Source organism: Mya arenaria, chromosome 4 (assembly GCF_026914265.1).
Source record: "Mya arenaria isolate MELC-2E11 chromosome 4, ASM2691426v1".
NCBI lineage: Eukaryota > Metazoa > Mollusca > Bivalvia > Myida > Myidae > Mya > Mya arenaria.
In genome coordinates, this window is record NC_069125.1 from 1,317,425 (window position 1) to 1,343,627 (window position 26,203).

Genomic DNA, 26,203 nt, shown 5'->3' on the forward strand with positions numbered 1-26,203 from the left:
GATTTTTAAAGGCTTATTTCGAAGGGCAGTTGGGCGAAGATTAGCCCCAATATCATAAAAATACTATAGTCAAATCTCAATCTCAAACTTGACTCAATTTGCCACATAAAAGTATAGTATGATTTAAAATCTTACATGTTTTCATACTTTTCGAAAACATATATTCTCAAGGAATGTTTTGATAACAAGATTTTTCAATCTTTCAAAGAGAACTAATTCTAAAAAAACAAAAAAAACAACAACAACAACATACTTGAGTAATTGTTAGAAATCAATGAATTGCACTCAAATATTTTTCTATTGGACCAAAGGCCTTAATCAATATATTGTATGATAGAATGCGCATTTAAAAGGTGTACACACATAATATTATATGAATTTTAATAACTTTTGATGTAATGTGGTAAAAAATGAGTTGAGGATGAGATTGAGATTTGACTTAAGTAGTTTCGTAAAATTGGGGCATAGTCCTTTCCTAACATAAGTCATTGAACTGATTTAAGTATGTTGCTGGTCTTTTGAACTTTTGTATCGACTTTATTTGTAAAAAAATAAATCAACATATATTAAAGATGCACTCTTACTCCCAAATAAGATTTACCACAATTAATGATATTGTTTTAATATTCCAAAAAAAAAAGATGAATAAATGTCGAAAAAATGTTTCTTATGAAAGATACCGAGTTGAATTTGAAAGAAATACGCATAAATTGCGGTAGTTTTACCTTATAAGTCTAATGTAGAATGTACGTGAAGTTAGCGGCCTAGCGGCGTAAAGTTAGCGGCCTAGCGGCGTGAAGTTAGCGGCCAAGCGGCATGAAGTTAGCGGCCTGGCGGCCTAGCGGCCTAGCGCCGTGAAGTTGGCGGCCTAGCGGTCAAGTGGCCTAGCGGCCTAATTATTTTTTATATTTCCAAGCAATCAAAGTTTTTTATTCATATTGTTACATAGCGGCCTTAAATTGTTATCTATTTAGAATATTTTTCTTAACCTTTTATTCTAAAACAATTTTAAATTAACTGTTTTATGCACAAATTATTTTTTCAAAAAAGTCGATCAAGCACTTCAGCGACCTAGCGGAAATCGAAAACGTCACATGTCCAAAAATTACCATCCGTCAAAATATTGTTCATACGCATACGTTACACATTCCAAAAAAATAACTTTGCCAATCATTCGATATAGCCCTCATGTGATGACCATTAAAAATGATTCAATACGGGTACTTGTTTTATCTTTGCCCGTGGGCAAGATAAGAATTTCTAGCATGGTAAAATGTTTGGATCTTCTTATCTGAGGTGGGATAATAATGTCTGCCATGTGTTCCCGTTCCGGATAGAAAAATCCGACCCTCGGGCACGCTGCGTTGCCAGGTAACGAGGCTTGCCGAGTTACCGGCTACGCAGCGTGCCCGAGGGTCGGATTTTTCTATCCGGAACGGACACACATGATAGATATTTTTTCTAGCATACCTATAATAACATATTTTGTGAAGAAAATACATAAGAAAGCGCGTTTTGGTACATTTCACCAAAAAGCGCGTGCGATGATGTTTACTGACGTCATGACGCGCAGTAAATTGTATTCACTGCATACGTCAATAAGTTCCTTCGCTATCACGTCTTTTAAGGGTTATTTTGTTTTGTTTTTAAGGAATATTTTTTGTAAAGTTAATGTTAATGGGACTCATCTATTGAAATCGCATAACTATGGTTACATTTAGTGTTTATTAATAGATTTTGAAAGTATTACGTCACAGCGCGTGACTCATCTGGCATGGGGGGATGCCAGATGGAGTTTTCCAGCACGGCTGAAATCACCAGAAATGCCTATATGGTGTGCTAGAAAGAGTTTTCCAGCATGTCTGAATTAACCGGAAATGCGTACCCGGTGTGCTAGAAAGAGTTTTCAGCACGTCTGAATTAATCGGTAATGCGTACCCGGTGTGCTAGAAAGAGTTATCAGCACGTCTGAATTAATCGGTAATGCGTACCCGGTGTGCTAGAAAGAGTTATCAGCACGTCTGAATTAATCGGAAATGCGTACCCGGTGTGCTAGAAAGAGTTATCAGCACGTCTGAATTAATCGGTAATGCGTACCCGGTGTGCTAGAAAGAGTTATCAGCACGTCTGAATTAATCGGAAATGCGTACCCGGTGTGCTAGAAAGAGTTATTAGCACGTCTGAATTAATCGGAAATGCGTACCCGGTGTGCTAGAAAGAGTTATCAGCACGTCTGAATTAATCGGTAATGCGTACCCGGTGTGCTAGAAAGAGTTATCAGCACGTCTGAATTAACCGGAAATGCGTACCCGGTGTGCTAGAAAGAGTTATCAGCACGTCTGAATTAACCGGAAATGCGTACCCGGTGTGCTAGAAAGAGTTATCAGCACGTCTGAATTAACCGGAAATGCGTACCCGGTGTGCTAGAAAGAGTTATCAGCACGTCTGAATTAACCGGAAATGCGTACCCGGTGTGCTAGAAAGAGTTATCAGCACGTCTGAATTAACCGGAAATGCGTACCCGGTGTGCTAGAAAGTGGTCTTTCTTGGGCGGATGTATTTAGAGATGACCCCAGAGATGAGTTCATGACTGTGGCACATGGACGTTATAGATAGTGACTGTAAAGAAATGATGATAGCCGAAAAACGAAACTATCTTTATATGGTTTTCTGGTGTTAAATCAACAGACAAAGTGTTCATAATTTGTATAAATAGTGTCATAGCTCAAATCTATTCTGCAAATTCATAATAAAGTGGTGAAGTGGAGTGATTGTACATAGAACAAGAATGGCATTTTCGTTGTGATCTGTGTCCATCAGCACGTCTGAATTTACCGGAAATGCCTATCCGGTGTGCTAGAAATAGATGTCCGACGTTATTTCAACGTTGAAGTTGGCTCAGGCACGTCGTTTACGTGTCATATTGTTTTATTACGTCCCGTGAAATACATATACAATATTTGTCAAAATTATCTTAACTCGTACGATAATGTTTAAATACATAACATTTCAAATGTATTATGCTAATTTCTCTCCAAGTAGCATTTGATATTTAAGAAATTTTACACACCACTTCGGGTCATATGGCATTATAAGGACTAGCCAGTCAGCCCCCTAAGGTGTATATGGATCGAGGCGTTAACAACACATTCATGTTAGATAAAGCATTTTATTAACTGATTAAATAAGTGTCAGAAGAGAAAAAATCAAACAAAAATAATTGATAATCAACTCATACAAGATTTAAAACTAAATACAGTCGAAACTCCCTAAACATAACCCTTTATCATTGATAAATTGTATTGCATTGCACTTACTGATTGAATATTTATCAGAAAAAATAGACGAAATAATAAACAACAGAAATAATGTTGAATAAAAAACGGTTAAACATGACCGTTAATCATTGACCAATCGTATTGTTTATATACATACGTACGATCGTCGGCACCCACGGTACTTTTTCCGTTACACTTAATACATGGGACAATATTGACTGACAAAATCTTGTTTTAATGAATGTGTATGAGGCAGGAGTTCGCATATTACACTCAAATATTGTTAAATAGCATTACTGTCTGAAGAGACTCCGTGGCCGTGTGGTCAAATACTCCAAAACAAACCCTTTTGTTCAACACGTTCGGTAGTAGCTTGAATTTGAGTCATTTGACCAGTGTGCATATTTTATGCATAAATGCAGTTTTTATCGCATAAATTCTAATGCACATTTAAACAAGTATTTCAGGCTTGGTATATCTTCTTTAGCGAGAGAAGGGTGCTCAGATTCCGTTAACTACACATTCGTAGAAAATAAAGACAAGAAAAAATACACAAAAATAGGGTTTATAATAGTTGGGTTTGAGAGGTTATATGGTTTGAATGCTTAAAACTGATAAATAAGACTGATGAAATATAATCGTCTCATTCAAAGTTGTCTCAGTTCACTATCAACATAATGGTGCATAAACTGTTAGGTAAACGTATTTTTACATATACAAGTTTAAGTTAAACGCATAAACGTTTATACAGTCGAACTCCGTTGGCTCGAGCAATTCAAACAATGCTATCCACCCATCAAACATGACAGCCATCCACACTTATCTCGTAGTTCAAAATAGACCTGAAAAATTTCAAGATAACTCAATAATACATAGATAAAAATATGATATATAATTAAAGCAAAAACAAAAAGTTTTTCATAAGGAATGAAATTGGAAGGAAATGTTCATAAAACCTAACATTGCTACATTTTTAACATGCATGACAAGCATTCAAGTTTAAAACAATCAATAAGACCATGCATACACACAGGTACATGTATGTATTCGAGTGTAAATTGTGTGTGACTTGTGTCTTAGCCATTAAGAAACAACATATTTTTGGGAGTGAATTATATGACAATATTTACACCTCAACTTCCATTCCTTAAGTGAACTGTCTTTTGGCAATTGCGTTCATCAATCGATGAACGCAACATCTTCGGATATGTTCGGATCGCAATTCATCGCATAACAATATACATGAAAAATACTGATCTTGTTATTGTTTGAATTGTGTCAGCAGGACCCGTAAAATATAAATCAACATTTTAAACAGAGTTAATTTATTATATTTTAAATGTATTGTTGCCATAAGTGTTTCAATTTTACGTTTAAAAGTCATTTTAAGTGATTGATCTTTTCCCGCGTTATTGTGACGTCATTTAAAAAATGTTTCCGGTTTCAGTCGGGTCATTCTATTTACAAAATGGGTAAGAGAGGATTACTGAAAGATTTTCTTAAGTGAAATTAATTAATTTTTTAACAATTCTTGAATTAAATAAAGAACTAATGGTGTAAATATAAGTAATGAATTGCGGGGCTGATGTCATTATCGGGGATATGAACGCAATTGGGCTGGTCAAAGTACGTGTGGAGTCCTTCGGACTCCACAAACTTTGACCAGCCCAATTGCGTTCATACCCCGATAATGACATCATCCTCGCAATTCATTCCTTAAACATTTGTGGGATCGTCCTAAGATCTTTCTCAAGACTAACGTTATAATTGTTGATCTGAACTCTATTAACAGTTTTATTTGAAGTGTAAACAGGTATACATGTACTTAGTGAATATAGCAGCACAAATTTTGTTAGCCTGTCACTTGCATACAAATCGATCCAATGACAATGTGCCGTGCAAATTTTAGATAATTAGGATAGTTAACCACGTGTTTATTTTACTGATAAAGCATTTAATTTTCTTATCAAAATACTCAAAAGTTATACCAAACTTCCGTAATTTTGATAAGTTCTTATAAGTTCGTATGAACATTGAACGTGTTATAGATATGAAAAAAATATTCATGTTCTTAAAACGATTTTTGTATCTTAAAAATAAACAACCAAAGAAAGAATACCAGTATGTCTCTTAGGGACGTGTTTCGTGGAACCCAACATCCTTTTTATTGTACAGTTTAGCACAACATTTTAATATCTTTCATTGAAAGGTGTTGCAGGAAATAAGCAGATGATCAAAACAACATTTAACCTTATGACATTTGAAATACACATTTACCAACTACTTTATAGATCTACCATGGTTTGTATTGATATTGTTGTACTTTACGTATGGATAATAAAAGAAAACAATCAATAATCTGACCCAAGCACACAGTTGTGGTATGAAGGTGTCCAGTGACATCATGAACAGAGCAAAAAACCAAGCACTCGACCTGCACTTGTCCGGCGAATTGAATCCGATCCCCGCCTCTAGACCAATCACTGTAAAACAGGGGCATATCAGTGCTTAGCTCCACGTGACGGATCCGTGCTCTGGTTTTAAGATCCAAGGTTCGCATGTTCAAACCCCATCCTCTTTACTTACTTACCAACATTCTAGCCCCCCCCCCCCCCTCATACCCTTTCTTCCCACGGGAGGGACGTTCGACGGGGCTGTCACAGTGCTACACATTGACACAAGTTATAGATTAAGCGTAGATTTAACCAGGGTAACATTATATCTGTCCTCAATACCGCCATGTTACACAGCCAGACTGAGTATCGCACAAGGGCCAAAAATTATGGAAAGGCGTCGTTAGACAAACGTCAACCACTCTTGAACAACAAAGAGGTAAAAGTAATGATATTTTGAAGCCCACCGTACCGCAGGGATAAGGTCACGTAATATAACATTGTGCAATAAATCAAACTTGTTGTTCAGTGTAAAGAGATCATAATATGAATAGTCTGTAATCAGTTTGAAATAATAAATTCAAAGTGTTCCACATTCCAAATTCTACATTTGACAAGGGTGGTAACTTGAATGCTGCACAAAGAGGTCGAGTTAAGAAAATAAACACAACTCAAGCGTGATTAGGAATACAAAACAATGAAAATGTTCACTTACGATCATGATCAATTACGTCATAAATGATACATTGGAAGGCAATATTTTGCTTCTTATAAAGACTTTAAACAAAAATAACTATTTAATCACCATTTTAAATGAATCAAAGCGCAGCCGCTGCCGCTAATATAGCCCTGCCTTCGGCCAGTCTTTTACTAGTGTTTGGACGCGAGTTAAGTTTCTTAATTCACTAAAACAAGCCTTCTCACAAAACCGCCGCCTTATTAAGAACTGTCAAAACATTATTTCGGATACAGGTTTGATAAAGCGATTGAGAAAAACTAATCACCAAATCAAACCCCGGTAACAAAACGAAGGCGGGGCTCTTAAAGCGGCATGGACTGCCCTTTGTTTTATTTCAAATGAAGAGGAACAAGAAAGGTTCTCTTTGTTTTATTCATCATTCGAAGCAAAACGTTGCCATCCGTCGTATCATTTATGACGTAATGTATCACTTGGTATACACACACTGATGATGTATGTACCAAACCCTATGATTGACCTTACCGGTACCAAGAAGGACAACAGTAACGAGGAAGTCTATCAGCAGGTACATATGGTATCTGTGGAAGCCCTTGTCAGATAGTACCACGGGTTTGTTGTGGATATAGATGACCACGCTCCAGAATGAAGTCTCCTTCGCCGCCTTCATGAGGCAGTAGATCCCGCTGAAGCAGCATATAGCTGGGAGGGTAACAACCGCCCACATGCCTGTGTAAACGAAATCGTAACACCAAGAATGTTTTGGGCATTATAAAGTCAACATAACAGTCTCCATCACTTCCGATTATTCTACACGTACGATAGTTAAAAACACAGTAAACATGTAATCTAAAATCGGTTTGCCATTAATTAATGACATAGTAGTAAATAAAAAAAAACTTTATAAAGTATCCTGCACGGTCAGTGATTATCGAACCACAGTTGTACTTTAAAAAATTTGATATTGTTTGGAAGTGAAAAACAAGAAATGCATTGTTTCTTTAACAATAACAACCATTCTCACCGAAAGCTAGATATGTTACAATACTATATACTTAGAAGATGGTTTACATATTGTAAGGAGTTGGGTGGTTGACAATACATGAAGGAGGTAAACTGTCCTTTTGAAGACTCATTCCGAGTATGTGGGTGCATCTAATGATATAAGTTATTTAAAAAAATCATCATCCTCAACATATAACTATGTACCTGACAGTATTAAAAAATGTAATCCAGATTATTTTTGAAGAACTAAAGGTAAACAATTGTGTGGTCACATTTTTATAACGTCGTGGGCCATAGTCGACATATACCCCATTCTCATACACGGACATTACGGAACGTCAACTCGTAGCCAATCGAGAGCATCCTTAATAAACTCGCTGTTAAGCGTAAATGTTTAAGTACGTTGATGGACAGTATACAGAACGATAATTTGAAGTATTCAGTATATAGTACGTTGATGGACAGTATACAGAACGATAATTTGAAGTATTCATTATATAGTACGTTGATGGACAGTATACAGAACGATAATTTGAAGTATTCAGTATATAGTACGTTGATGGACAGTATACAGAACGATAATTTGAAGTATTCAGTATATAGTACGTTGATGGCAGTATACAGAACGATAATTTGAAGTATTCATTATATAGTACGTTGATGGACAGTATACAGAACGATAATTTGAAGTATTCAGTATATAGTACGTTGATGGACAGTATACAGAACGATAATTTGAAGTATTCAGTATATAGTACGTTGATGGGCAGTATACAGAACGATAATTTGAAGTATTCAGTATATAGTACGTTGATGGACAGTATACAGAACGATAATTTGAAGTATTCAGTATATAGTACGTTGATGGGCAGTATACAGAACGATAATTTGAAGTATTCAGTATATAGTACGTTGATGGGCAGTATACAGAACGATAATTTGAAGTATTCAGTATATAGTACGTTGATGGGCAGTATACAGAACGATAATTTGAAGTATTCAGTATATAGTACGTTGATGGGCAGTATACAGAACGATAATTTGAAGTATTCATTATATAGTACGTTGATGGGCAGTATACAGAACGATAATTTGAAGTATTCATTATATAGTACGTTGATGGGCAGTATACAGAACGATAATTTGAAGTATTCATTATATAGTACGTTGATGGGCAGTATACAGAACGATAATTTGAAGTATTCATTATATAGTACGTTGAGTATACGAAAAAGTTTATATAGTACGTTGATGGACAGTATACAGAACGATAATTTGAAGTATTCATTATATAGTACGTTGATGGACAGTATACAGAACGATAATTTGAAGTATTCAGTATATAGTACGTTGATGGACAGTATACAGAACGATAATTTGAAGTATTCAGTATATAGTACGTTGATGGGCAGTATACAGAACGATAATTTGAAGTATTCAGTATATAGTACGTTGATGGACAGTATACAGAACGATAATTTGAAGTATTCAGTATATAGTACGTTGATGGACAGTATACAGAACGATAATTTGAAGTATTCAGTATATAGTACGTTGATGGAAAGTATACAGAACGATAATTTGAAGTATTCAGTATATAGTACGTTGATGGACAGTATACAGAACGATAATTTGAAGTATTCAGTATATAGTACGTTGATGGAAAGTATACAGAACGATAATTTGAAGTATTCAGTATATAGTACGTTGATGGTGGTATTCGGTGCGATGATGGTCAGGCACTGTACAAATTATCTTTAGACTGCTTTTTCCATACTGATATGTATGCTTACGAAGGAAATGCACATTTTTCTAGATTATATCTACCCGTCTGTGTTTCTCAGTCTTATCTCATGTTTGCCTTATCACGTATACAGTTGTTTAATAGTTTCAGCATACATACCAAATATCCAGCGGCCGACTGTCAGAAGAATACCATACCCGGAGATTAGATGAGCCTCTGTGGATGAAAAGAGAGCTTCAATTTAGCATTATACAGTAGTATTTAAACGGAACGTGGGTTGCCCGTATCAACGCTACTGATGCAAAGCATCGAAAAAACAACAACCGGCCGGTTAAGCAATAAGGATTTTGTTAAGATGTTTAATATTTCTTATATGAGTTTCTATAGTTTGATTAAGAAATAAAGCTTAATGATGATTACAAGTTATCCAATTTCACACTAGTAAAATATCCTACCTGGGAAAACATTCTGATTAAGTTTTATGAATACATTCGGATTAAGTTGTATGAAGATTGGACAAGAAATATTGTTCTAGATTGTTTACATCGTCTTTCTAAAAAATGACCTAGTGACCTTCTTTTAACTCTATTTAACAAAACCTTATCCAAGATGTCATCGAGCAAATACTCGAATTAAGTTTAATATAGATGAAAATCTGGTTTTTGACCCATGTGACCCATTTTAAAGTATTTTTTTAAATAAAACTAAGGGGAACATTCTGACTACAGTTTGAGCAAAGTCTGATTTGAGCTAGACACCTAGTTTTTGACCCCATGAGACTTACTTTAAAAAAAAGGTTTAGATTTTATCAAGGGTAACATTATGTCCAGGTTTAGACATAATCTGATGTCTAATTTCCGTGGTTTTGTTCAGGACAAAAGAAATCTAAGACTTAGTGACCCAATTTTGAATTTGGTCAAGAGTTCATCAAGGAAAAAAAACATTCTGACTAAGTCTGGTGAATATTGAACCATTTATAATATATCCTATGTTGCAGATAGTTTTCTTAAACTTGACTTAGTGACCTATTTTTTGTCCCCATGCTACCCATAAGGCGTACATTGTGACTAATATCTTAAATCATCTGTCCAATCCATACGAAGACAAAAATGTGACGTACAGACGGAATGGCAGACGGTCGGACAACGCCTAAACAATGCCCCCTTCCTAAACAATCAGTTTGGCTGGAGGAGATAACAAAACAACGTTACACTTTTAGCGTTCTAACCGACGAGTTAAAGGTCATATACATTAAAATTGAATCCATAAAGAATAGCTAACTGTAATATTATATATCTTACAATACGTTTATGGGACACCGTATAAACTACAATCAAATTTAAGAGGGTGGTGCTAGATTCCAATATATAATATATATAAATGTATGTTTGTAAAACTGTACTGCGTGTGAACTTTTCATCAATGGCAATAAAGGGGTGGAGCACTATGTTGTTACACCAACCTGAAAAAAGAGAAATTATCAAGAGTTGATGTTGTGTGCGGGCAAATTTGAAATAAGCATTTAACTGAAAAGCAATGAAGTGGAGACAAACAAAACATTACTTACAGTTATCATCCATGAACGTCTGTTTTCGCCTGGAAAAATATTAAAAACATTATGTATTGAATAAATGTGATATAAAGATGAACGCTGCTGAAAAAAATGATATAATGGTATAAATTATTTGTGTATTGATATATAAAGTCTCAAGTCCAAACTATAGTAATTCAATGCATTTATATATAAGAGTTTTACCATTTTTAGAATATATATAAGATGTATGTAAGATATTGATATTTAGTCTAAATTTGCTATCTCGATCTCGGTTTTCCCGATGTTCTGGTTATGTCAAAAGCAACTCGAATATGTTGGTCATGTTTTGTATTTCGGTTTTATCGAATGTTCATTATCTCGAAGTATTTCCAAAGTTCACAACGTCTTCGACATAGCGAGTTTGATCGTATAATCAAAGTAGATTGTCATCACCACGTGCAGAAATAAACATCTAAGCATATAGTAGTTTTCTTAATCATTGACATCTAAATGATTTAAAAGGGAAAACTGTGAATATTAAGAATCAATCCTTTAAGTGACACTATTTTTTTAAAACCAATACATACACATGTATAACAAACATAAATTTTGAGTGATAAACCTTTAATTACTAATTAAATAATGCATTTATGGACTATATTAATTACTGAAAACAAGATTTTAACTGTTGTTTAAATAGCTGGATAAGCAAAAATATTAAAATGAATTATATATTAAATGAAGTGTTTAAGCTTGCGTTTGTAGATCTAAGTTTAAATTGATTACAGGTGAAGTGTCTTATTACAAACATAATTAAGATTCCCAAGTGTTTAGTCATTAAGTTTCACTGCTAAATTGAAATTACTACGCGATCTACTTGTAGCGTAGTCAAAGTGTACTGGTTTCTGACATTGTAAACCGTCCAATATACAATCGAGGCAATTTCTCGAAACTTGTAAAGTTTAACAGGCTGAAGTAAACATGGCACAAATTATAGATACACAAAATTGTGAGCTTAGCTTAAACCTGTTATAACAGACTTAGTAAGTTTCGAGAAATCTGGGCCCGAGGTTGATTTCGATATAAATGGCCGAGGAGCTCCGAATGCGACAAAACTGTAATATGTCCCGCTGACGTCATAAAACTCTCGAAAGCGGCATGCGATTTTCACAACAGCGAAATATTGTCACAAGTTTACATTATTTGCTTTGTTTAACAAAGCACATCCAAAGATTTTATAATAATGAATGGTTTTATCAATACAGGATAGTATGAAATGTTTTGTTTAATATAAGAAATATAACACACCACTTCGGGCAATATGGCATTATAAGTACCGACCAGAATGCCCCCGAAGGTAAATAAACCACGGCTTACTCCTCGGTCCATAGTGACTGGCCGATCCTTATAATGCCATATGGCCCATAGTGATGTGTTATATTTCTTAAATATATTGAATGTTTGTTAAACGAAACATGGAACTATATCTCAAGGGAGGTGACTTATATGACCAGTGGTGTAGAAAGGCTCCTAAATTATAGTTAATTATTTTAGACTAGATCATAAATATGGCTGCTTTTAGCTTTAAAAACACAAATCGCTCAAAATCCTGATAGTTGAAATGCTTAGCGTACGAATCATGTGTTTAAGCACATTGGGTACACAACAGGGCTTCATTACTTTATTTCCCATAACGATCCTAACAGTTAAATGTCACTGCTTCAAGAATATAGACATGTTTTTATGATAAATAAAACTGGAGAAAGAACAAACTGCTGTTCGTTCTCTTCTCCTCCATTAAAATTCATGATGAGTCTACACAAAAATTAGCTAATATCATAAGGTGTTGTACTTACTTGGCCTGGTCCTCCTGCTCAATCTGTACTGAAATCAACTCCATTTTTGGCTCAGTCTTCCCGTCGTTCTGTGAATAAAACACAAAAGATGTTTTGAAATCTTCATACTGCCAGCTGGTTCATTAGGAAAGCAAAAGAAAGCGTTTCGAAAAAAGAAAAATTCCCTCCAGCTTATTATATCTCGGTGAGGGAGAGAGTTGTTTTCTAATGAAAACGTGCAAATACATTGAACAATTGATCGCATTTCTTTGATTATCCATTTGGTATGGACGCAGGAGGGAAGGCAAGAAAGTTCCATTATGCAAGCAAATTTCATGACGTACTGTGAAAAAATGTCTTGTTGTTAGTCAGCGTGAACTAAGATGCACTTTTCCCTGCCAGGACAATGTTATATATAGGGTTTCTAAATGATATGGTATCGCTCTTGCGACTATCGCACAATCACATTTTCTAGCGTTATAAACACATGCCACATTCATGTCAGTCTACGAACTGATAGTGTTAAACAAGTTAAGCACCTGCTGCTGTTACACTAACCCCCTTTTGCGAAACTGTAAACATATTCCTAGTGTTCTCATCATATTCATTTGTTTAAAAAAGACACAAACATTCAATTTTACTCGTCCGCTTATATGAAGACGTTGGAACAGTCCCAGAATCTTATGTCGCTGATTTCGCGGCTAAATGGCGAAAGCGCGAAAATGCTCCAAGTGGCGGTTCGAAAATGCAGCCTTTGCTTTCCGGTAGGCATGCGCATAAACAGTATTAATCCAACCATAAAGCAGAAGTGCCAGGGTAAAAATGTGCAGCTGTTTTTTTTGCAGTTTCGCCCTGGTAATTGGGGCATTTTCGTATTTCTGCAATTTTCGCTCGGCCATTTCGCGGGTTTTCGTATTGTCGGCATTTGTCGCAAAGAGCTGGAGGGAAAATGCGGCCGAGAATGACTTCGGCATTTCTTCGACATAATGAAGCATACAAAATATACAGTAACTGTGAAGTACGACCATACCTTTAAATATCAAAATGCTAGACTTTGGAAATGTATAGCGAACTAAATGTATAGCATACCGTAACCTCTGGGGGTATCATCGCCTTCACTGTATCCATCACAGAAACCTCTGGGGTTATCATCGTCTTCACTGAATCCATCACAGCATTTAAAGACGCCATGGCGCTGTTGTCGATTTCAAGAAAGTAATATACGGCCAAAAACCTTTTGAGTTCAACCTGTTAGTCGATATCTGTTTCGTGCTTTATATGTTTAGCTTTTTCGGACGTTAGGCTGTCTGAAGTCGTCCTGACTTCCCTGTGAAATTTACAGAAATAAACCGAATATAATTAAGATTTTCATTGTTCGTTATAAACTGCAAATTCCATTGGTTATTGCAGATAACATATTAAAGTAGTATCGGAAACGAGCTCTTTATTTCTACGAATGCTTAAAAGTTGAAGAATTGTATTTCCCCGTGAACGATTTTTCCAGAAAAGTTAAACAGATGAACTTTTAAGGGTAAACACAACGAGTAAAATTAGAATATACATTGTATTCGTACTTAAATGGGTTTGATGTAATACGATCTTGTTGGCTTTCCCTTCCTTGATTTGTCGGGTCGTACTAAAGTACTGACGAATTAGCTGACGAAATAGAATTAGAGGGATACTGCTGACAAATTGCTGACCATATAGATAAACCATATAGATAAAGACGGTTTATCTAACTAGTGAAATGAAAGAACTATGAAGAGTATTTTTATGTTTGATTATGTACTTTATGTTTGTTAGATATTAATTTTATAATGATATTTTTATATTTTGTACGAGCGTCTGTCACAAGCAAACAAGCTTACTTACTACAATGTCGATCATTAAAGTCTAAGAAAACGATCTCAAGAATGCAGTTCCTGATGGACATATATATTGACGCCCTACACTAAATGTTACAATACACCACATGTCCTTGTGTTACCCTCTCAGAGTTAAATATTCTATATAAACTGTAATGCTGCGAATGGCTATGATGTTCCTTTCAAAAGGTTATACTGACTCAGGTACTACCCAACAAAAAATAAACCAAAAACAATATATAACATATCAAACATTCGAACTTTTCTGCCACAAGTGTTACCGCTGGTTTACCACGATCGAAAATCTTTTTTTCAAAGATACCTCTTATTTGACAAGGTCATGTTTGAAATTGAAGATAAAGGATAGACTATTTGAGGCTTTAAAGTCGAAAAAAGTCTCTCTGTTTCCCTTTTTAAAGAAATGATCAAAATTACAATGCATCTACAAAGCGTTTTTATTTCTAAGAACAACAACAGATTTCCTTATTTGCATAGACGATCAAATATATCGTACTAGGAAATGATTGCTAAAGTTAACATAATCACGTGAATGTATCAAAACAAACATACATATAGATGCGACATAAAAAACACACTAATAAACAACATTTCCTAAAAACATGTGGTATTGTAAAATCGACGGGAACAGTGAGAATTGCTTTGATCAAAGTTAAAATATAATTATTCATAACTTTTAAATTAAAGGCGTCATTGAAATATAGTTCCAAGGCAATTGAAATCATGTAATGTAAATATCAAGATTATGATCTCCGAATTCCGATGTCATTTGTTTGACGCTTTTCTTTTGTCTGATTTAAATTTTGCTGGTGAAATTTTTGAAAATTCTAAATCAAACAAAACAGAGAGAAAACACCTGAAATTTTGCTTGTCACTATGGTGAACTGGGGGAGGGGGGGGGGGGGGGTAGGGGGTGAGCTTATTTACCCTCGCCATCGGGTTATACCCATTCGGTTGGCGAGGGTAAATAAGCTCATCCCCCCCTCCCCCTAATTCACCATAGTGACAAGCAAAATTTCAGGTGTTTTCTCTCTGTTTTGTTTGAACTAGGAAGCTATTCTTCTCTTTATACACACCGGGTATATACTAATTATAATATATTGATTTAAAGTAGTTAAAGTATTGATAACATAATCCTAAAAACTGTGAGCCGCTTTTAGGTTTGTAATAGCAGTAAAAACTGGGTGTCAAATGTTATAAATTTGTTTGACCATGGTTTCTCTTATATATTCAATTATATGCCAATATTGATTGTTAGATATTTCTGTATAATTATAAAATATATACTATTACATACTTTTACAGATGCACTCTGACTCCAAAATAAGATTGACCACAATTAATAATTTTGTTTTGATGTTCGAAAAAGGATGAATAAAGGTCATAAACAATGATTCTTATGAAGAATACAGAGTTGAAAGAAATGAGCAAAAAACACATTATTTATACCTTATAAAGCTATAGTAGACTAGAGTAAATCTTTTCGCATTCACCAATCATTTAATTTTTTTAACTCACTCACTCACTCACCCACCCACCCAAAACCCACCCATGAGAGGTGATTTCCCTCATATTTTAAAGCGCAAATGCATTGTAACCACATCCTTTAAGCATGAGGGGGTCAAATTATGCCATAAAAGTGAACTAACAAGGAAAGATTTATTTTAGTTCTTCGCTAATAAAGATACTAAACTAGGCAATTTGATTTCGTCTTTGATAGAAACAACACTATTTGTTGAGTAAATCGACCCGACTAGAAGAAATGGACATCAACGATGTCAGTTATGTATGTCTTCTTTCTTCAAAGGGGCGTTATAGAAGACAAAAGCTAAATTTTACATTTATCATACATCATACCTACCTACCCTTTCCCAAAATTAAGAGTTTGATAACCGCAAACAAATAATGTTTTAATATTGGCCTTTACTGAACCGAGCCAGATAAGGGAGATAATCAGATTAACAATAAAACAGATGTGGCTGGCCATCACCGGAAGTGCCCCCAGTTGTGCAGGTACAAGACCACAGTCCAGAAAATGTTCTTCTTTGTGCCTTTCATCTCTCTGAGAAAAATGATTAATTCGTTTGAAACACTCTCAATATTGGCATCAACTTGGCACAAAACCGTTTTCCATCAGGGTCTGATTTTTCACAAGTGTAAAGTAGGCAAAGTACGATATAGCAGGTCTTTCAAAGGAGACGCCCACCTATCAGCCCATTTAGGTTACACTTTGAAATAGAACAGAACAGACAATTTATTATACTAATATAGTTGTTCATAGCCTGAATTCATAAATTTTAACAGAACACAGAGCAGAATAGACTTATACAGTTGTTCATTGCCTTAATGCATACATTTCTACATTTTCACAGAACACAAAACAGAACATACAGTTTACTAGACTTATACAGTTGTACATTGTCATAATGCATAAAGTTATACATATATTTATGTCACTAGGTAACCAAAGAAACAGTGTACAAAAGACAAGCACTAACGATTTTTCTTGAAGTGGACACAAAACCCGATTTCTGGCTAGGTCTGGTACTTACTAGAATAAAGTAGGCAGACAGCATCACACGATGAAATAATCTTATTTTCAACGCTCAAACTTATGAGTATCAAATTATATATAGACACAAGAAATATTCGCATGATATAATATGTTTTGCAATGTTCGACTCTTACATACCAGATGCTTTAAATTTAACTTTACCGTAAAATTTATGATGACCTATAAATGCGTATTTCTATATGAGTATGCATTTATCCCAAATGATCAAAAATTTCTTAAAATGTTTTTCTATAAATATGCTATACATAATACATCTTGGTTTCAGAATCTTGAAATCTGCATATTAATTTATTAGCTTACATTGTTATATATCATAGTGATTTTTTAGTATCTCGTAGTAGTGCTTGGAAGCTCTTATAGTGTCGTTTAGTGTCTGAAGGCAGGATCGGCTGTAACGGTAAGATTAAGTGTTAGTACTTCAGTTCTTACAGTTTCGGTTGATTGTCTATTGTAGTTTCTGTGAAGTTGAAATACTTCAGATTAACTTTAGTCCAACCTCTCTCGTTATGCGAGACATAAATATACAGTTACAATGGTGAGTAACAGAAGCTCTCCGACTGTAACAATATCAATGCTATTGAGACTTCATCTTTTATTACGTCACAGATGCTTACGACGTTTATAATACCAAAATACAGTGTGTTCCGTTTAGCACATTAACAAGTTATAAATAGCCAATAACGTTACATCCCTCTTTCTTTACAAATAAGAAATGTAGAAACTGGCTATAAGCGTTATCAAGTATGACTAGATGGTATGACATCTATATTTGAATTTGACTAAGTTAACTGACTAGATGCAACTTTACATTTAGGTTTCTTTAACTAAAGCTAGTAAGTATCTCAAGTTTCCTAAATGATACACACATGTGAATGTTCAACTTTTGCTTTGCAAGCATTGTCTATTTGATTTCACTGTAGATGTATGGTAATATGCTAGTCTAAGGGAAGCAACTCTTTTTGCTAAATGTCTCAAATGATCTGTAATAAGTTTTTGTCTTTCTTTGCCTCATTTTTTACTAAAAAGTAATTAAACATACACATGTATGTAAATCTAACTTTGTGTCACACTGGGAATTATTCTGCCCCTTAACACTATGACACTTGTGTGATCTAACAGGATGTAATTATCAGACCTGACTGGCACATTAATGACACAATGCTGTTGAAATGTCAACTTTGCCTGAAGCAATGTTACTGTAATAAAGGTTTATTTTCTCAAAATAAACCATTATTACTGTAACATGATTTCTATGCATACAGAAACTAAGATACACTAAACCAAACAAGTTGTTAGATTCTTAGAACACCATAATATAGGTGTGTGCCTATAAATCAAGCTTTTGAGGTTTGTTCACTGATCTGCCAGAGCGGGTACGGTATTCACTAGTACACGTTGGTTTGTCTGGCACTTTGGGATTTGGCGCTGGGCTGTTCGGAGCAGAAGATGGCGTTTCCGCAGTTGTCTGCGTTGGTGTGTCGTCTGGTCCGGACCACTGTGCCGTGTTGTTTGCACCTTCAGTAGCCATTCGTAGGTGTTTTCGGTTACGTCGGTACAGGCGGTTTCCACTCTGCACTGCGAAAGATCTGGGCTTGTCCTGTTTTTCTACGACAATACCTGGTGTCCACTTTCCTGGGTTTTGTGAGTTTGGATTTGGACTTATTCTCGCATTTTGTCCATTTTGGAGAGGCACGAGTTCTTTTGCCCCACTGCGCTGGTCGTAATACAGCTTTTGACGTTGTTTTGGTGATCTAAATGCGTTTTAACTGTATTAGGATCAACTGAGCTTGGCTTAAGCACTGCTTGTGAGGCAGGTAACAAGTTTCTGGGCCTCCTTCCCATAAGAAGCTGTGTTGGTCATAGATTCACTCCATCCAGAGGGGTTGTCCTATAATCCAGCAGAGCCAAGTTTTTGTTCTGAGACTTGCTCCACAGGCGTTTCACAGTCTGTACAGCTCTTTCGGCTTCCCCGTTCGAGCTTTGAAAGTGTTGGCTGGAAGTTTGATGAATGATTCCATGCTCCTCACAGAAAGTCTTGAACTAAATTGCGGTCCGTTGTCAGATCTGAGAGTGTTCGGAATACCGTGTGAGCTGAACACTTTCAGGAGTGCACTGGTTATATCTGAAGTTGTCTCCGATTCTAGCTTTTCAGTGTCAATGTACTTAGATAATAGTCAACAATTACCAAGTATTTCTCTGACCGAAACTGAAAAACGTCACAACCGACCATGTCGTATGGCAGATCTGGCGTCAGCGTCGGCTTCAGTGGCTCTGCTGGTTGCTGATTCTGCTGTTCTGCACACACTGAGCAGTTGCTTACCATAGTGTCAATGTCACTGTTCATCCCTGGCCAGTACATAACTTCACGAGCTCTCTGCTTGCTTTTACCGAGCCCGAGGTGAGTTTTGTGTACGAGCCTCAACATGTTGTGGCGTAGACTTGGCGGGATGACGATTCGTAGTCCCTTGTAAACTATACTGTCCAGCACGGATAGCTGATCCCTCGAGTCCCAATATGGTCTCGTTTCAAACGGGGTTTCAGATCGCGTATCGGGCCAGCCTTTCACTATAATGTCATGAAGGATTCCGAGTTCCTCCTTCATGGCCCGTTTGATTTCTGAGTATTTCGCAGGGCTAACCGATATCAACTGAATCATTTCAGTAATGTCACTGTCTTTCGCGTTCGCGTTTGGAAATGCTCTCGATAGCGCGTCCGACACATGCATTTCCTTTCCTTTGCGGTATTTCACATCAATGTCGTACCACTGTAGGCGTAGCATCATTTTCTGGATACGCATGGGTGCCGCGAGTAGTGGTTTGGCAAATAATTGTTCCAGTGGTTTGTGATCATTGTACATTGTCACCGATTTGCCAAAGATGTAACTGAAACTTTTGACAACTATAAACGATCGACAACATCTCTTTTTCGATTTGCGCATACCGTTGCTCTGTCTCTGTTAGAGCTCGCGAAGCGTACGCGATTACTTTGTCACTCTGCATTATGACGGCTCCGAGCCCCTTTTTGCTGGCCGGTGGTGAGCTGCAAAGCTTTTTTAGCTTTTCGAAGCTCTTCTCTTGTGTATGCCCCCACTCAAACTCAATGCCACTTTTGAGTAGCGTTCTGATTGGGGCGTCAACTTCACTCATGTTCGGTATGAATTTCGCGAGATACTGCACTAGACCGAGAAGTCTTCGGACTCCTTCTTTGTCTGTTGGCGCGGGCATATTGACAATCGCGAACACTTTGTCTTGATCCGCCATCAGCCCATGCTCCGTCACAAGATGACCCATGTACCGAATGGACGGTTGACGGACCAAGCATTTATTGAAATTGAGTTTAAGGTTGTAGATCGTCGCTCTAGAAACTACTTCCTTAAGTATTCTGTCATGCTCTGTTACATCTTTTCCCGCTATGAGTATGTTATCTATAATCGCGAAAGCTCCATCGATTCCCGTAATCATCTGATCCATGATTTTCTGATATATTTCTGGAGCACACTTGATACCGAATGGTAGACGTAACCATCGGAATCTGCCTAAAGGTGTGTTGAAAGTCGTTAGGTAAGAGGACTTCTGGTCGAGCTTAATTTGCAGGAAGCCAGATTCGCATCGAGAACCGAAAACACTTTTGCGCCTGGAATGTTTTGTACCACTTCCTCAACAGTTTTCATAGGGTGATGGGCGCGTTTAACCGCTTTGTTCAGATCTTTAGGATCCAACCAAATCCTGACTTTGTCCTTCCTGAGCGAAACTATCATTGAGCTTACCCATTCTGTAGGCTCGTCCACTCGCGTGATATACTCGTTTTTCTCCATTTCGCGTAGTGCCTCTATGGCTTTTGGCTTAATCGCAGCCGGAAGTTTGCGCACCGGATGCACAACTCCTGAGATTGATTCGTCAATCTCAATACTATACTCCCCTGGTAAAGTACCTGTTGTTTTGACAAGTTCGGGAAACTCGCGAAATAGTTCATGATCAGGTTGCGGAACCTGAGTTTCTTGAATTCCTAGAGTACGTTGTATTAAGCCTATTTGTTCAGCCGTGTTTCCACTTAGAATATTTTCATTGTTAATGTCAACGACTTCAAATTGAATCTGGTGCCTGGCTCCTTTGTGACGCACTTGCATGTCTGCTGTTCCAATTGGTTTGATAATGTGGTTGGTAAACGACTTTAATGTTCTTGCTGATCTGCCCAGCATAGGTTTGACTGGCAGGTCATTGAGTGCATTTTAGGTTATAATGTTGCATTTTGCACCAGTGTTTATTTTAAATTGTATGTTTTTACCTTGGATCACTAGCTCTGTGTCCCATTTGTCACTGATAACGGCGGTGCATACGTTAGTACATACGTCTATGTGCAGTGCGTCTTCCGTGTCGTGATCAGAATCTGTGTCGTGATCGGAATCTGTACCATGTACCACATACACTTTTTTCTGCCCAAGTCTTTTTCTACATACTTTTGCCCATTGGTCTTGCAGATGACAGTAACTACATGTAGTACCCTTAGCAGGACAACTGCCCGTCTCATGCAGCTTGCCACACCTAGTGCAGTTGAATTTCTTTGGTTGGTTGGCTGATAGTTTCCATTTGGTCCAAGGCTTTGGATTTAAACTTTAGTTTGGGACTGTGGGTCTTGGATTTGACCTGGAGAACCTCTTCCCCACGCATGAGTTTGAGTTGTGTCTGTGCGAGTTCAAATTGCTGTCCAATGTCAATGGCATCATTGAGAGTCAAGTCTTTGCCTTTGTTTAACAATCGTTCTTGCACTTTGGGTTGCCTGACACCGTTTATTATGAGATCGATTAGAATGTCACTCGAATCTGTATATTCACAATCCATCACAAGTAATTTCAGGTCTTTTATGTAAGAGTCAAACGGCTCACCTTCCTTTTGTTTCCTTTCTTGAGCCTTGAAACGTGCGATCCTTTTGTTTTTCTTCGGGCTCACGTATTCCTCAAACTTATTAAGAATCTTAGTATTGTCATCCTTTTCTCCCTCTTTTCAGTCGAGTGTCTTCTAGATCTCCCTACCTTCCTGGCCGATCCACATGCCTACCCAGCCGGCGAGGATTTTCTTTTCCGTCCCGGCAAGAGGGCCCTGACACGTAAATTCTACGTGTTGTTTAAACCGCTGAAATTCGCTATACAGGTCACGCGCACCCCAATCCAGCCTGGAATGGTCAAATGGAATGTTCATTGCCATGTTTCACCTGTTTTTAACGATTATTTATGGTTGTGGACGCGGATGTTTCCTGATTTCTGACACCATGTAACAATATCAATGCTATTGAGACTTCATCTTTTATTACGTCACAGATGCTTACGACGTTTATAGTACAAAATACAGTGTGTACCGTTTAGCACATTAACAAGTTATAAATAGCCAATAACGTTACACCGACTAAGTTGGTTTGGGCTGCAGCCTGTATTTTAAAGGAAAATTTATCAATTGTGCGAAATACAAGTACAAAAAAACGGTTAAAACATGCCATTGTGTTTGCTACATATTGGACCACCTACCACACCATATAGGTTATCAGTTTTGTTCAACTAGTTAACTCGTTCAAATCCCTCGCAAAGTCGGTCCAAAAAAAATGACACAATTTAGATCCGCGTACCGGCAGACATATGTACTCACTGACGTATGTTGACACGAAAGTAAGCAGAAGTGGAAGTTGCTTAAGAATAAAGTAACCCATCACAAATACAATAGCTTCTCTGGCGAACATCAGCAACACTTCTAAGTTAGAGATATTTTATATGAACTTGTTGACACTTGGGCAGTTTAAAGGAGGAAGACGCAATACATCAGTAAACACCGACAATTTGACTTAAAATGCAATGCTTTTAATTATTTTACATTTTTAATATATAACAAATGAGTTGTATTCGATTGGTATGTTTAATATCTAGGAATTTCGTGTGCTTGATGCATTTTTGTTATTGAGATATCAAGGGTGTAGCTCTGATTATAGATGTTTACTTTCATAGTTGTCAAATGGTACTATAATAGTTTACACATCACCAAAGTGAAAGTGTTGTTTGATCTTTAGGCGTGTCCTTGTTTACATGTTTTGTTTTATCTGTTTTATTGTTGGTACTTTGTACGGTTGCTAGATGTATAAAAGTATGAGCTGAATAAATGTTATTATTATAAAAATGTATTGTTACTTGTCTAGTTTCAGTGTGGATGGTTTCCATCTTTCTATGATGGTATTACGTATACATATGCATGCTTTATATTAAACGTGTAATTGTTGCAGATTTGTTGCACCAAGTGTTGTCACAATTACTATTTCACACAACATGTATTTAATAACTTACTGTCTATCGTCCTGCCATATATCAAACTATTAATATGACACTCAGAGGAAGTCCTGTTACGTATTGTGTCACAGAATATTGTAAATCTTCGACTGTTCTTCCCGCCCTAAAGCAGCAACCTATTCAAGTCAATGAATCGCGACACAATAATTATATGAGAAACTACAGAAACAAGTACAGAAGTCGAAAGTTTTAACAAAAAACCCGTTTAATGGCACAGGGTCAACGCCAAAGACATAGATCACAAAAACAGACAATCACAAACCAGAAACATGCAGCTACAGCACAAAACTCCATAAACAACACACTACATATACACTATAAAAATCTAGGAGTCTTTACCAAGGATCGTTTGGTACAGCCTTGGAACGATCAGTAAAATTTACTGGGGGTTTAAACCAGTTTGCGTGCTCAACCTCACTCTTATCCCAACAATCCCAAATAGAGTTAAAACGTTAATGGTAAATCTTATCAAACTATGCATTAAAAAGGCGGGTAACGACAGTCGCAGCTACATATAAGCCGAGTAATGCCTCATCTTTTATAGCACGGTTTTTACTACATATTGATGTTATGCGCAACGATCTAGCCCGCCTATTTACGGCAGCAATATAGAGCAGACATCACGAGTACCAGGAATCCATTGAACTGACCCCCTTAGCAAAAAATACTGTATATTTTCCCAAACTTAAACAATAATGCACTTGTCATTTGTAACCAAGACACCCCCCCCCCCCCCTGAGGTCCGGGGACTATAGGAGATTTTGACTATCCGTCCAGTCAATCCCGGGTAAAATCACCGCCCAGCGGGAACAAACTGCTAGTTAAATCCACACCAGAAGCCCTCGCACCCCGGGATATCTACGTAACGCCCATTCCCCGCTATTTTGGCGCGAAAACAAAACCACTTCATTCACTCGGGGCCATCTGGAAGGTAAAAACACGGCTCGTTTTTCAGTACTAATCATTTTTCTATTTTTAGTAACGATGACCTTTACCTTGACCATGACACCCGTAGCCCATAACACAATCCCATGACAGGTCTCCATAAACTTGCAATATGTCAACCCTTAGTTATTCAGTACCATTTTGTTCTATTTTTAGTAACAGTTCCTTGAACCTGACCATAAGGGACCCAAACGCAATCCAATGAAAGGTCTCCATAAACTCTTCATATAAATCAAGATTAGTCATCGTATGTCAAACATACCTAAAAGTTTTTGATACTATAGTTTGGTTTGATGCCGGAACGCTCATGCCAACTTGCCCTAAAATTTTGACCTTACACAATGTGCACTAAAAATTCAACCTCAGCCAATAAATAAGTCAATAATGGGCCCAAATTTGTATTAAGAATAATATGGAGTTATGTCACCTTATTATGTGATGGTCCGGAACAACTACCGGACGTTGACGTCAACTTGGGGTTTGGTTGAAGCCATCATTATTCTTCGATCGTCGAGCTAAAAAGGGTAAGGAAAAGTCCTATTTATTCATACGATATAAAAGACTGTAACAATGAACATAAACCATACATACAAATTCAGCTAATTGTTGACTTAACCGAAACTTAAAATTGAAAAATGGTTCAGTATCTTAAAAAATCAACCCACATCAAAACCCATGAGCCTTCTCTTTGTGCGATAATAGGTTGTCTAATTGTCAATATTGCAACTGAAACATGTTGAAACGGAAAACATATCAATGGAAAATCAATCTCGAGAACATTACAATTAACAAATATGGTAATGTAAATAATGATCTGGAATTTAGCAAAGCTGCGTTATCTCTGGTCACGCAAACGAAGCCAAAAGTTAAAAAACGTATCTTATTTGGATTTTCGAACTGCCCTGTTTTGCCCTGAATGTTCCCAGAAATAATCTATAAATATGTATATATCTGTGGTACATCAAAAAGTTGGATCAAATGAACAAATTCTAATAATGCCCATATCGCCTCCAAGTCAGTCATGAATGCCGTCATAATGGACTTCTAGAGTGTCTTTGTTGCCGAGGTACGGCTCAACGACAGCTGTCATGTTTTGCACCTTATGCTAGATATACTATAACAGGAATAATATATTGTAATAGCATTGACTTTTCAGTAAGACACAATTAACTGTCTTATCATTCTGTATTGACTGCATTGAAGGCGTGGTTATTTTTTTGGAAATGTTTATATGTGTATATGGAAGCACATTTCTTCATGTGGTGTCTGTCGTTCGTTTATACGAATCATTCTTGTGTCGTGAGGTAATGATAAAGTAAACCTGAAGGGATCGGACCAACGAATTTATTGATGTCGCGTGGAAACGAAACGTTTGTTTGGAATAGGTTTCCCTGTTGGACTGTAGGGGTCACGGGTTCAAAATGGCCCAGCCAAACAGTTGTATAAAATCATGAAAGAAAACATCAATATACAAACAAAACGTTTGTCTTATACCGTGAAAACACACTTATACATATATTTATAATGGTTATATAAGAACTTGCCCTCAAACTCGTAGACTACGGATTTTCTATAGCTTGGTTTACGAGCCGGTGGACCAGAAAACAAAGCTCAGAAAAAATGTTTCGGAGAATGGAATGTTTTGCATAGTTAATGTTATCTGATTTATAATTGGTAAACTTAAAACTTCAACGACAATTCATTAGATATGAACAGTATGAATGACATAATTTAGGAACTGTACGTAACTCAACTTAATCATGGCTGTATCATTGTTTTATTATCTCCCTTTTTAATTAATATAATTTAGCTTTCAATTGAAATATTTTCTGAAAATAACAGTGAAAGTATGATTTTTCTATAAATAAAATAGTTAAACGAATTACTTCTTGTTAAAATATTAAAATTACTAGTATATAAAACAATAGGTCTTCTCTGTATTAAGAAAGTCGCGTGATACTAGTATGTGCCGTTGTGCGCGCCCAATAT

General features: G+C 36.6%; 1 protein-coding gene across 1 annotated transcript; it reads right to left on the reverse strand.

Moving 5' to 3' along the window:
- Positions 1-3,205: 3,205 nt before the first annotated feature.
- On the reverse strand, positions 3,206-13,828 carry LOC128232749 (uncharacterized). The gene is made up of 8 exons (XM_052946469.1): positions 13,576-13,828; positions 12,508-12,575; positions 10,685-10,713; positions 10,520-10,579; positions 9,277-9,333; positions 6,894-7,097; positions 5,643-5,761; positions 3,206-4,120 (listed from the first exon to the last, which is right to left on the reverse strand). Exons 1-8 carry the CDS (start codon positions 13,675-13,677, stop codon positions 4,064-4,066), a joined length of 696 nt encoding a protein of 231 aa, XP_052802429.1. The 5' UTR covers positions 13,678-13,828; the 3' UTR covers positions 3,206-4,063.
- Positions 13,829-26,203: the final 12,375 nt, after the last annotated feature.